Raw genomic sequence first — 14,030 nt, forward strand, 5'->3', positions numbered from 1 at the left:
AAAGCTAGTGGTATATGTGACTTCCACTAAGACACAAAATATTTTTCCCTGCTTTTGAATCAAATGAAATTATCTTTTTATGAATAATGAAACTACAATTTCCATTGAAAGTAACAATCCTCTTTCTTTGTATATTAGTATTAGTTTCCATGCATCTCAAACACATAACCTAACACCCAATTCAACATCCTCATAATTAAGAATGATCATCCCCAATCAAATTTTAAAATTTTATAACAGTTAAAAGACTAACAAGTATTCAGTGTCATAAGCAACAATAAACTATAGGTTTTCTTGGACATTCCATGCAGAGACCTGTATACTCAGCCATACCTATAGAGGAGGTTAATACATTCTCTCGTGGTTTTGTTACTATAATGTAAAAAATATTTAATGCATTTATTACATTATTATAAATTTAATTATTTATTTAATGCATTTATTGAATTATTGTTAATAATGATGATTGACTACTGAGAAATGCAGTGTTCAATTCATTTAAACAAATATTTATTTAGCAATTCCTGTATACAAGGTCCTTCCTCTATGGAATCACACAAAAATTAGGACCCACAGTAATTCTAATAGTACCTGACAATTTTATTGTCTTATTTTGTTTTTTAGTTCCAAGTTTTTATTTGCATTCCAGCTAGTTAACATATAGTATATTAGTTTCAGTAGAATTTAGTGACTCATCATTTATATACAACACCCGTTAGTCATCACAAGTGCCCTCCTTAACCCCAATCAACCCATTTAGCCCATCCAACCCCCCACCTCACCTCTGGCCACCCTCAGCTTATTCTTTATAGTGAAGAGTCTGTTTTATGGTTTGCCTCTCTCTCTCTTTTTTTCCCTTATGTTCATCTGTTTTCTTTCTTAAATTCTACACATGAGTGAAATCATATGATATCTGTCTTTCTTTGACTGTCTTATCTCACTTAGCATAATACTGTTTGGCTCCATCCATGTTGTTGCAAAAGGCAAGATCTCATCCTTTTTCATGGCTCAGTAATGCTCTGTCACATGTATGCCTCATCTCCTTTATCCATTCATCAGTCGATAGACACTTTGGGCTCTTTGTGAAATTTGGCTATCGTTGATAAGAGTGCCTAACAGTTTTAATGGCGGCTAATATTCACAGCATTTTAAATTGTTTCCTTCCTTGAGCCTCAGATGCTTACAAACTTTTAGGGTGATCATAGTAACTCCTGCTTGGATAGAGCTCCTGCTTTCTTTCAGAAAAAGGAAAATTCTGGATGCTGTGAACTGGCCAAAAACATGTCAAATGTTGGTGCTCAGTATTCTAAAGCAGGAAGAAATTCAAGGACTCGCCTCATGCAACCCTTCTTTTTCCAGATGAAGAAATTTAGGTTCAAGGTCATACAAACATCGGTGGCAGATATAGGAGTAAAACTCAGAGCTCAGTCACAGCACAATTTCCACTGTACACACTGCTTCCTAGTCTTAAAACTCATTGTTGAGCTGCGGAGGCATTACAATGTCATGCTCCTGGGATCTAGGGTATATGCCTAGTACATGCTAAATTCGAATAAACACATGGATTTTAGAAGCTGATAACTAAGAGTATCCACTACATTGGACTTGTTGATTATGATAGAAACGTTATCATAATTTAAGAAATAATAGGGCGCCTGGGTGGCTCAGTGGGTTAAGCCTCTGCCTTTGGCTCAGGTCATGATCTCAGGGTCCTGGGATCAAGTCCCACATCGGGCTCTCTGCTTGGCGGGGAGCCTGCTTCCTCCTCCCTCTCTTTGCCTGCCTCTCTGCCTACTTGTGATCTCGCTCTGTCAAATAAATAAATAAAATCTTTTAAAAAAAAAGAAATAATAAGTTATATTTTTAAAAAGTTGGTAATGTTCTGGTTTGTTTGCTTTTTACTAATTTGTAAATTTTTTTAATTGGGTATATTTTCTTTTTTTTAATGATTTTATTTATTTATTTGACAGAGATCACAAGTAGGCAGAGAGACAGGCAGAGAGAGAGAGGAAGCAGGCTCCCTGCTGAGCAAAAAGCCCGATGCGGGGCTCCATCCCAGGACCCTGGGATCATGACCTGAGCCAAAGGCAGAGGCTTTAACCCAATGAGCCACCCAAGCACCCCTTGTTGGGTATGTTTTCTTAACGATGAGTGTTTGCAGAAGTTTTTGTGGGTCTCGTTGTTGCTGTTTTCTTAACAGGGAATTGTAGCCTCTTTAGAGTGAACAGAGTCCAAGAAGATCAAGGGACTTGAAACTGAGCTTAGAAGATTTGCAGAATTACTGAAAAAAATCATCTCTGTAGTCGGCAGATTATCCAGAGCAAGTATTTTTTTGAATAAACATCCATAATGTTCTGTCATTCCTTTTTACTCCCAATAGCCTTAGTCACTTAATTGCTAGTATCTGTGCATGTGTTAAATTTGGAGCCTAAGACTTGAATTCAAGATCTTGGGCAAGTTGATTAATCTCTTGAAACGTTAGCTTCTTCCTCTGTAAATTAGGGAAACCATGTCCTCTTGCTGGCTTGTATTGAGGTATGAATTGAATTCTGATTTCCACAGGTTGATGAGGGTGGGCCAGTGAATTTCTTATCTATCTGGAGCAAGAAAGGGTCTGATATAATAGAATGATGGGAGACTGTAGAAGAAAATGGTTTACCAGAAGTCTGGGTGATAAAGTTTTAGAAATGTCAAGAAGGAAGGTTGCTCTAGGGTACCAGAGAGAAAGAAAGTTGGGAAAATAAGATATTTTAGCAATCTGAGTATTTGACGTATTCAGTGATGCATTGGGGAGGTCAGGAAGATGCAATTATGCTCTGCTGATGACAGCATTCTTACAATTTAATGAAACTAAAGTTTTCACTGCACACATCCACACAGAAGGCATAGAATCAACTCGGACTGTTTTGACGTGTGCGTCTTTGGGTGAGTCTGTAGTTCTTGGTGGCCACTTACTCAGAGAGCTGAAGCAGCCTAGCCATTACATATTGCTGGCTAGAAGCAATGACATAATGGATTAGAAAATGCTCTGTAAACTATATAAGGGGTGGCAAGGGAAGAATTAGCCATATTCAGTATCTTTGGAAATAATAATTCATATTTTTGCTTTCTCAGCTGTATAATGTATAAAATTATTAGCACTAGCAATAGTGAAAATGCATGGCATTTCTTGCATACCTGATCTGTACCAAGAACTACAAATTTTCTGTAATTCTTACAACAATCCTGAAGGAAAAGATATAATTATCCTCATCTTACATATGAAGAAACTGAGACTGGAGAGGTAAAAAACCTTGGGCCAGGTCATCCAGCCGGCCAAGAGGGGAGTCAGGGCACCAGGCAAGGTGGGACCCGTTCTAAGGCTTTGCCATATTGCTTTCAGGACAATTACAGAGAGCTGAACACAGCGCATATAAAATGTTAGTGCCATAAAATTAACCAGAAATGGAAATACACTTACACAGAACAAAATGTTACACTGAACAGCCAATATAAAACGGTCTTACAATTTCCTATGACTAACAACTTTACAAAGAGGAAGACTAACCCTTGCATCTCAGCCAGAGTTAACGGTGTGAGCAACTGTTAAGATATAATTGGGACACAAACACAGAAATGAGTACGTGCAAAACTGAGATTTGGATAAGATCAGTGGATTGTAGGGATGCCAATTTCCTGTTTATGATACTGTTTCATACTTTTGCAAGATGTTCCCATAGGGGTAAACCGGGTGACGGGTACATGGAATCTCGTTGTTTTATTTCTTACGGCTGTGTACGAATCTAGAACGGCGTCCGAATAAAAACTTAATTAAGAAAAAAGAGAACTGTCATGTTTTACTTACGGCAAAGTTACTCTGAGCTGCATAGTGCAAGGGTGTCGCTCCTTGGCTGTCCGATGGGATGGTTCCAGACTTATTTCTTTCTAAAAGGAGATGGACGATCTGTGCGTGGCCTGAGAGCAGACACAACAAGGACTGAGCATGTTAAAGGACCACTTAATTTATAATCTCTTTAAAGGGAAATTTTCTGAATAGCAGCCCCTAGTACAGCCTCTTCTAACTTCTCACTAAAATACTGTGCTAACGTAGAACAAAGGCAAACACAACACTAAAATCTTAATGCTTCAATCAGAAAGGAAATGACAATCATTATAATTTTGCTAGAGTGAGGAGAAGCTGCACCAGGTATCAGCTCAGTGCGTTTCGTGGCTTCACCTTACGACACTGCCCACAGAACAGTGGGAAGCCGGCCCCTGGCAGCCGTCACTGTCCCCAGTTTCCAGGTTGCACCGCGCCACTGTTCTCTTCCGAGGTTCAGGAGGATGCGCTACCATACATTCTCCTGTGATCTCTGCCGCCTCCTCCCAACCCCTTCTGCCCCCACCCCCTCCACTTTTTTCACATCTAGGCAGTGATTTCAAGTCCAAGGAAGCACGTGGCAGGAATGATGAGGTGGTGGCAGAGGAAACAGCCCGCGGTGTATTCATTCAAGAGGTTGTGGTTTCCACAAGGGAGGGGCTGTAGGGAGGATCAAAGAATGAACAAACCCGAAAATAGCAGATTCGGGAAACCTAAATTTCAGGCATTCTACTGCCTCAGCCCAGTGGGGACCTGGGCGATGAAGATTCCATCAGCAGAACAAGGACGCACTGCATGAAAACCAGGCAGAAAAGGGGAATCTGAGGGGGAGTCATGCTCCTCGACCGGCTCCCACACATGATCTGAGCTGTGATTCCTGGAGATGGGCAAAGAGGAGGACCACAGGCAGGCTATTGGGACACATGCCATCTTGTTGGAAAGGTGAAGAGAAAAATTCAGTAAAGGCCATATGAAAACACACTATGGGGCAGGGAAAAAGGAACATCATTGCAAAGATGAAGCGTGTACCTCAGAAAATGATCAAGAGAAGGATCCAGAGGAAAAGTTCAGGAAACCATCTGGCATCCTTGACTTGTGCAAAGAGATGGGCTCTATGAAATGAAACAGGATATCCTAAAAAGGACATAATCTGAAATGAAAAGGTGATGGAAGGCGGGGAAAAGGAAATAAGTCGAGATACAAAGAAATTTGGATGAGAGAAGGAAATCAAAATACAACCTAAAATACAATCGATGATGGGCAGAAAGAAAGCAGTACTTACGAAACGAAGTCAAGGTACTGATATGGAGACAAATTTGGGAAGTCCTCTTAGGATGCCAAGGAAAAGAAAGAGGGGATGACACTGCATATTGAAATGAGATCTAAATAATAATTTTAAATCTGACAATAAAACTGAATGCAAATGCAAAAGTATTTTAGAAAGACACAGTGTGTAATCTAAAAACTAAGTCCATAATAATAACTGGGAAAAACTTCAGATTATATTAACAAATACTAAAAAAATGATAAGGAAAAGGGTGCTAAGTGGAAATCAGTAGACGTAGTTTTGCTTTTAACAAAAAAAACTCAGGTTTTTAAAAGTTTTTGATGAATTTTAAAGTAGAATCTAAAAACCCTCCTAGGGACACCTGGGTGGCTCAGTCATTAAGTGTCTGCCTTCGGCTCAGGTCATGATCCCAGGGTCCTGGGATTGAGCCCCACATTGGCTCCCTGCTTGGCTGGAAGCCTGCTTCCTCCTCTGTTTGTGTTCCCTCTCGCACTATGTCTCTGTCAAATAAATAAATAAAATCTTAAAACAACAACAACAACCACAACAACAAAAAACCTCAAGTCTCTGGAATATCTTGCTGCCTCTTAAAATAAATAAATAAAAATTAAAAAAAAAAAGCCTCCTAAAACATTAGGCGATTCAAAACTAAAGAACAACAAACCTAATCTATATACCAAAAGGCAGAAAACAAAGGAAGTTTTGGGGGGGACCCAAATTAAGAGGAAAAAAACCCACCAATAATACTCAAAAACCACCAAAAATACTCAAAATACTCAAAAAAGACCAAATTATATACCTTATAACAGTGAGGGTTTTTTTTTTTTTTTAAAGACTTTATTTATTTGAAAGGGAGAGAATGAAAAAGAGAGAGAGAGTTAGAGTACAAGACAGGTCGGGGGAGAGGCCGAGGGAGAAGCAGACTCCCACTGAGCAGGGAGCCCCATGCAGGACTCCATTCTATGGGACTCCAGGATCATGACCTGAGCCGAAGGCAGTTGCTTAACCAACTGAGCCACCCAGGCGCTCATAACAGTGACTATTAACGGCTAAATCTCCTTCACTAAAAGAGAAAGGCTCTCAGACTGTGTCCCCTGCAAAATCATATTTACACTCTTTCATGTGACAGAGAGAGACCCAAAAAGGTTAAGTAAAAGGCTTACTGGGAAAATATGAAGAAAACAAATAACATATTATAGTATTTGTACAAACATAAAATTAAAGTCCCTTCCCAAACACATAGGCATTGAATGTGAAGAGAAGATTATTTTATATTGACATTTGTTGATGAATGCGGATGACTTTTATTTTATTTTTATTTTATTATTTATTTATTTGACAGAGAGAGAGAGCGCGCACAAGCAAGGGGACTGGCAGGCAGAGGGAGAAGCAGGCTCCCTGCAGAGCAAGGAGTCCAGTGTGGGGCTCGATCCCAGGACCCTGGGATCATGACCTGAGCCAAAGGCAGATGCTTAACTGACTGAGCCACCCAGGCACCCAAATGTGCATTCCTTTTAAAATACAAATGAAAACATGTTAAGACATTATGTTGAAATTAAAACCAACATATAACAGAGGATGTATCTGTGTCCTAAAATTTAAGCATAAAACAGAGAGATTTAAGTATGAGATGCCGCATATCAACTGAAAATTAAAATAATTAAATGGGAGGTGGGAGCTGATGGGGTAAGGGAAGCCATGGAAAGTTTCTTGTATTCATGTAGTTCCTCTCATCGTTGATCCTTTGATTCACAATTAACTCACCTAGCAAAGCTGCCCAGTGAAGCGGGGTTCGAAATAAGTTATCGTAAGATGTTATATTGCAGCTTTCATAGGAGGTCAAGACATCAACCACTGTCACATTCCCATCAGCGACTGCAAAGTGAAGGGGGGTCCGCCCCTCGTAGTCTTGCCAGTTCAGTAAAGACTCCGTGGGAGCAGCATCCTATTTTTAAGGAATCGGAGATGTTAGACACATATGGAATCCTCAATAAATCACACTGGACATATGTAGTAACTGGGCGATTTTCTAAACTTGTATATTCTCTCTTAGCACAAAGTGGTAAAATTCAAGAAAAAAAGCATACATTCTAAATCTTTAAGAACTGGTAATGTTTAACCCTAAAAAAATGCAGAAAAGAAACAATAAGCACCAGTACTGATTATCCAGATTAAACAGTTGTCAATATCTTGTCTAAGATATGCTATATGCTATGGGTTCAGCTGAAGCTGCATGTTTTGTACTTCTGTTATGTATCTGTACATCCATAACAATACGTTATTTATGTATGTGTGCTTTCAATATTTATACCTTTGAGTTCATACTCTGTATATCTTTTGGCAATTTTTTCTTTCAATGCTATACTTCTGGGTATTTATGTTGATACTAGTTCATTTGTTAAACCACAACTTAATTACCCCTTCTCCTACTGAAGGACAGTTAGGTTATTTACATTTTTCCATTATTAACAATAACGCTGCATTGAACATGCTTTCTTTACAGGTCTCCCTGTAGCCCACGTGTGAGATTTTTCTCTAGCCCAGACACCTAGCAGGGGAATTGCTGGGTAGAAGGAGGATATTTATATTTTCAGCTAGGTATTATTAAACTGCTCTCCAAATGGTTACCCTCATTAACACATCCATGACAATGTGTAAAAGTTTTTATCTCCCCACATGTTGGCAACATGCCAGCACAAATTCACCCCTTGGTATTATATCAAGCTTACTACATTGCTTCCCTTGTAGGTGTGGAAAGCATTTTGCTGATGTTTTAATCTGTATTTGTTTTATGAATGAGGTTGGGATTTATCATACGTTTATAGGGGGTCCTGTTTAAATCGACAGTTCACATTTACTCGTTTTTTTTCTATGAGGTCTTTGTAGCCACTGGTTAGGTCCCCTTTCGAGAATAAAGGGCTTCTTCCCCAGCCTCTATGAGTGCCGCAGGTAGATGAGAGCTCTGCGGCTGCTTCAGCTAGAGACGGCTGCCGCCCACAAGGTCGTATTCCTGCCCAGATCAGGTCATATGCAAAGCCAAGAGGTCCTGCCCCAATGTGAGAACTCTCCAAAGGGCCACTCCAGGTTTAGAGCTGCCTGTACAGTCACCCTATTTTATAAAATCAGTGCATGAAAGTAAAAAATTATATATATATATATATATATAATAGTTCAGAGGGCATAATAGAAAAATGAAGTGAAGTCATTTATCTAAATAAATCAGCTCCCAATTAAAAAAAAAAAATCTGTGCATGTAAGGTATTATAAACACCTCAAAAAAGAGATGCGGAATTTTACCATGGTGGTATTTTGGGCCTTTGGGTCTCCCAAGGACTAAGATGTGTTTATAAGGCGGGGGGAGGAAGCCAAATCTGTGAGGAAATAAGATATTATGAGTGACAAATACTCTCTAAGGATTTCAGATAATGAAACTGACACATAAAGAATATAAAATAACTATCTAAAAAGCATGGGAGAAAATAAAAAATGAAATAAAAGGTGAGCAAGGAACAAAAACTATCAAAAAGACGAGGCAGACATGAGAAAAACAAAACAAGGAAAACTTTTATTTTTAAAATTTTTTTTAAAGATTGTATTTATGTGACAGAGCGAGAGGAAGCCACAAACAGGGGGAGAGGCAGCAGACAGAGGGAGAGGGAGAAGCAGGCTCCCCGCTGAGCCGGGAATCTCGATGCTGGGCTTGATCCTAGGAGCCTGGGGACCTGAGCCGAAGGCAGACGCTTAACTGACTGAGCTCCCCAGGCGCCCCCCAGGTAGAACTTGTAGATTTAACAATATAATCACTAGGGTTAGAGGCCCAGTGAAGAAGACAAACAAGGGAGTGGACTCGGTGGAGGGAAGGCTTGGTCAACAGGAAGGCACATCTGCGGTCCTAATCCAGAGCACAGCAAGAGAGAGGAGAGCGTGATTATAGAAGACAGGAGACACGGATAATAAATGAAAAGGTCTAAAATACGTGTAACTGGGACCCTAAAGGCAGGGGTGTAGAGAATGAAAGAGAGGGAATATTTAAAGACATAATAGCTATATATTTTCCAGAACTGACATGCAGAGTATACACAAAACAGGACCAAAAAAAAAAAAAAAAAAGCCCCAACCCAAGCCACACTGTAGTGAGACTGCAGGATACCACACAGAGAAGAATATAAAAGTGGTCTGAGAGAAAAGATAGATCATCTGTAAAGTAAGACAATTAGACCAATAACAGACTCCTCCAGAGGAACAATGAAAGGCAAAAAGAAGCAAAATAATAGCCTAAAAGAGTTGAGAAGTAATCAGTGCATATACAAAATAATTGTATCTTTTAAAGTCAAATTTGTGTGTTATAAATGGATAGGGCTAAATATTAGACTACCATAGCTTGTAAGCTAGAATCTAAGGAATGATTAGAAAGCTCAAAGAGTCCACTGATAAAAATTCAAAATTAGGGGCACCTGGATGGCTCAGTGGGTTAAAGCCTCTGCCTTTGGCTCAGGTCATATCCCCAAGGTCCTGGGGTCGAGCCTGGCATCAGGCTCTCTGCTCAGCGGGAAGCCTGCTTCCCCCGCCCCCTGCCTACTTGTGATCTCTGTCTGTCAAATAAATAAATAAAATCTTAAAAAAAAATTCAAAATTAATAAAAAGTATAGCAAGCTTATTAGATGCATATGCTCATGAATAAAAAATATCAACTGCATTTCTATGCACCTGCAATAACCAATTACATATATATCCTAGACATGCTAAAAAAAAAAGTTCAGGGGCAAATGGCTCACTCAGTCAGTAGAGTATGCAAAGCTTGATTTCAGGGTCATGAGTTCAAGCCCCATGCTGGCTGTAGACTCACTCAAAAAAAAAAAAAAAGTTCATATGGTGAGTGCTGTGAAGTGTGTAAACCTGGTGGTTCACATACCTGTACCCCGGGGGATAAAAATATATTATATGTTTATAAAAAATAAAAAATTATTTTAAAAAAAGTTCAAAGCACCACTATATTTTTAAAAAACCGATTTATTTATTTGAGAGAGAGGAAGAGAGAGTCCATGCTGGTGTGGGGAGGGGCAGAGGGAGAGAATCTACAAGCAGGCTCTCTGCGGAGTGCAGAGCCACTCTAGGGGCTCGATCTCACCACCCTGAGATCATAACCTGAGCCAAAATCAATGAGTCCCACACTTCACCCACTGAGTCACCCAGGTGCTCCAAAGCAGCACTAGTTTTAAATAGCGAAGAACCAGAAATAGTTCCAAAGGTCTATGAATAACTGAATAATGTGTGCCTTATTCATAGAATGGAATACTATGTAACAGTAAAAAAGATATATTACAGTTATACACAGCATAGATGAAATCACCAGCCTAATACTGAGCAAGAAAAGCATGTTGCAAAAGAATACATTCAATGGGATTCCATGTATACAAAAGTCAAAAACATTCAAAATGAAACGATGTATTGTTTCGGGATATGAATATATGTGGTAAAACTATAATGAAAATCAGTAATGATAAACCTGGAATTGAGGATAGTGGCTGACTCTCAGAAAGGGGAGAATAGAATGGTGCTGGGAGGTACCCAGGGAGCTTCAAAGGTAACAGAAACGTACTCGCTCTTAAACTCAGAGATATGGGGCGACTGGGTGGCTCAGTCAGTTAAGCATGGGATTCTTGATTTTGGCTCAGGTCATGATCTAGGGTCGTGAGATTGAGCCCTGCGTCAGGCTCCACACCCAGCATGGAGCTCCTTAAGCTCCTCTGCCCTTTCCCTGCTCCCTGTGCACATGCTCACTCTCTCTCAAAACCAAAAACAAAAAACAAAACTCAGGGATAAGTACATGACTATTTGTGGTTTCCATATTCTTTATATCTTACAAGTATTTTACAAATGCTATTTCCATGCAGTATTTAATTAGCACAAGTATGAAACAAAGTCGGGGGATGATGAACACAAATTCAGGGAAGTGGTTGATGGGGGACAGGGCAAGCAAGGCCCAGGGAAGAGAATGTTTGGAAACTGGCACACAGGAGGGGCGCCTGCGTGGTGCAGTGGGTGGTGTCTGACTTGGTTTCAGCTCAGGTCACTGAGAGTGAGCTCCAGTGGGGTTCTGCGCTCAGCATGGAGTCTGCGTGGGACACTTTCTCCCTCACCCTCTGCCCCCTCACTCCCTGCTCTCTCTCTCTCTCTCCCTCTGTCAAATAATTAAGTAAATCTTTAAAAAAAGAAATTAGGGGCGCCTGGGTGGCTCGGTGTGTTAAGCCTCTGCCTTTGGCTCAGGTCATGATCTCAGGGTCCTGGGATCGAGCCCCGAATCGGGCTGTCTGCTCAGCAGGGAGCCTGCTTCCTCCCCACTCCCCTGCCTGCCTCTCTGCCTACTTGTGATATCTCTCTGTCAGATAAATAAATAAAATCTTTTAAAAATGTCTGAAAAAAGGAAAAAAAGAAATTGGCACACAGGAAATTCTGTGACCTTAAATAGCAGCGCTAAGATGTTCTATTTCTTGTGTGATGGGTTCACATGTTTGCTGGATTTCTTTTGCTTCATAATTTGAGTGTCATGTATCTGCTTTTGTATATTGGCTATTTCATAATAAAAAACTGTTCCATGGAAAGTTCCGGCAGCACCACCGTACTCACCAGAATGCATCGCACTGTATGAACGGCGCTTGGATCCTTGTGGTTGGCTGCCCAGTGAAGGGGGATCTTGCCTTCCACGTCAGGAATCCCAATATTGGAGTCATGCTTGATAAGCAGCTTGACATGCTCAGGGTTGTTGTAGTAAGCACTCCAGTGCAGAGCTGTTTGCTGCAAAATTGAGAGAGTTTCCAAAAAACAATAGTAACAGAGTAATAGCAACAACACAACAAACTTTTCCCAAGCTTTCATTGTGTGACAAGGCACTGTTGTAAGAGCTTTATGTATTTAACTGTCGACAGCCATCAGGACAACTCTGGGAGGTTAGTACTCTGGAAGTTGCATGTGACCGATGAGAAAATGGAGCCCTAGGAGGAGGAGTAATTTGCTCAGGGACATAAAGGTAGTAATCTCCAACATAATCTCCAGCTGAGATTTTAACCCTAGCGGCCTGAGTCCAGAATCTGACCTCTTAATCACGATAGGCACTTAGGTCATTAGGTACTAATCAATGAGATTAATAATACTGAGAAAAAGAAAAGCAGCCCAGTGGCTTATGAATAATTATCAACAAAGCAAGTGGCGATTTTGATATTACACCAAGCACTCTAAGAATTTGATAGAATGTTTTGAATTTCAATGTCAATCAAAAAGAAGATCTCCATGCACAGGAAATCATGGATCTGGAATCCATTTCTCACATCAAAGTACAAATTTAAATTTAACTTTCATTTTACAGGATAATTTCTTATACCTACTACTGATGTGAAGATACATGTTAAGAATACAGCGACACTTGCTTTATTTTAGATAAAAGTTGAAAATGAACATCTTGATGGGGTACCTGGTTGACTCAGTTGGAAGAGCATGCAACTCTTGATCTCAGGGTCACGAGTTTGAGCCCCATGTGGGGTATGGGGCTTACTAAATAAAAATTAAATAAAATGTTCCATAAATAAAATTTATTTTACAAAAAGAACATCCTGAACTTGTTGGCATTGCTTTGAAATCCCCTCGCTGTTCTCATCAATAAACCATAGGAAGATTTCCCTACTAGAAGAGTTACTGAGGGAAAACAGAAATGGTTGTGCTGTATATTATCCCTTACGAATAGCAGCATCATCAGTTCAGTCTAGAATCAGATCATTTAAACAGTAGGAACCAAGCTCACTTGCTACACTGAGAACTTTAAATGTTAACAAAAGTGGTATTCACGGAAAGTGTACCTATAGGTATTTAATATGAAGAGTTACTCATTACTTTTTATGTAGTAATGATTACAGAACAAAACAGTCACAAATGTAAATAGCAAATAATTTCCTATAGCCACATTTTTTCTCTCCCTCCCTTCTCTCTCCCTCTGCCCCTCCCTTCTTTTTATTTATATTTTTAGTAGGCTCCATGCCCAAGATGGGGCTTGAACTCACTACCCCGAGATCAAGAGTTGGATGCTCTACCGACTGAGCTGCTCAGGCCCCTAGATCCACATTTTGAATAAACAACACATGCTGTTTCTGTAATTCTTTTGCTATGTTATGTTTGTTCAGAATATATTTGTTGAAATGTAACATAAGACCCATTGACTCTAACAGTACAGAGTTTGGGATGTATTTTCTTCATCTTTGAAAAATTTTTTTCCAGTAATTATTATTATTATTATTATTTTTTACTGTGGCAAATTGTAGGTAACAACTGTTTTTAAATGTACAATTCAGTAGCAAGCACATTCCCACTGCTGGGCCACCAGCAGGACCTTCCGTCCCCAGAACTTTTTCATCTTCCTGAACTGAAACTCCAAGCCCATTCAACAGTGATACTCAATTTCCACCTCCTCCCAGCCTTTCACTCAGCATAATAACTTCAAAGTTCATCCATTTTGTAGCATGTATCAGATTTTTATTCCTTTTCAAGGCTGAATAGTATTCCATTGCACGTACTGCACTTTGTTTCTCTAACCATCCAGTGGTGGACATTTGGGCTGTGTTCGTCTTCCCGCTCTTGTGAACAATGTTGTTATAAACATGGGTGTATAAATAACCGCTCACATTCCTGATTTCGATTCTTCTGGGAACATGCCCAGAAGGAGAATGTGGGATCATAGAGTAGCTCCATGTTTAATTTTTTTTTTTTTGAGAAGTTGTCACACTGTTTTTCACAGTGGCTGTGTCATTTTATACTCCTACCAGCACAACACAGGGTTCTGATTTCTCCACATCTTCGTCAAAGCTTGTTATTTTCTGTGTTTGTAATAACAGCCAT

At 39.8% G+C, this 14,030-nt stretch overlaps 1 protein-coding gene across 2 annotated transcripts in view; it reads right to left on the bottom strand.

The window, feature by feature from the left end:
- INVS (inversin) overlaps positions 1-14,030 on the bottom strand; it is a 166,135-nt gene that overhangs the window by 70,373 nt on the left and 81,732 nt on the right. Inside the window, exons 5-7 of one of the 2 annotated variants that reach the window (XM_032307961.1) lie at positions 11,775-11,942; positions 6,912-7,092; positions 3,845-3,954 (exon numbers count right to left, since the gene is read on the bottom strand). In XM_032307961.1, the coding sequence (XP_032163852.1) occupies positions 3,845-3,954; positions 6,912-7,092; positions 11,775-11,942 (459 nt within the window). Of the gene's footprint in view, positions 1-3,844; positions 3,955-4,888; positions 5,495-6,911; positions 7,093-11,774; positions 11,943-14,030 lie in introns of those variants that run through there. The other variant, XM_032307962.1, reaches the window with a different exon arrangement.

This window comes from Mustela erminea, chromosome 12 (assembly GCF_009829155.1).
Source record: "Mustela erminea isolate mMusErm1 chromosome 12, mMusErm1.Pri, whole genome shotgun sequence".
NCBI classification, from domain to species: Eukaryota; Metazoa; Chordata; class Mammalia; order Carnivora; family Mustelidae; genus Mustela; species Mustela erminea.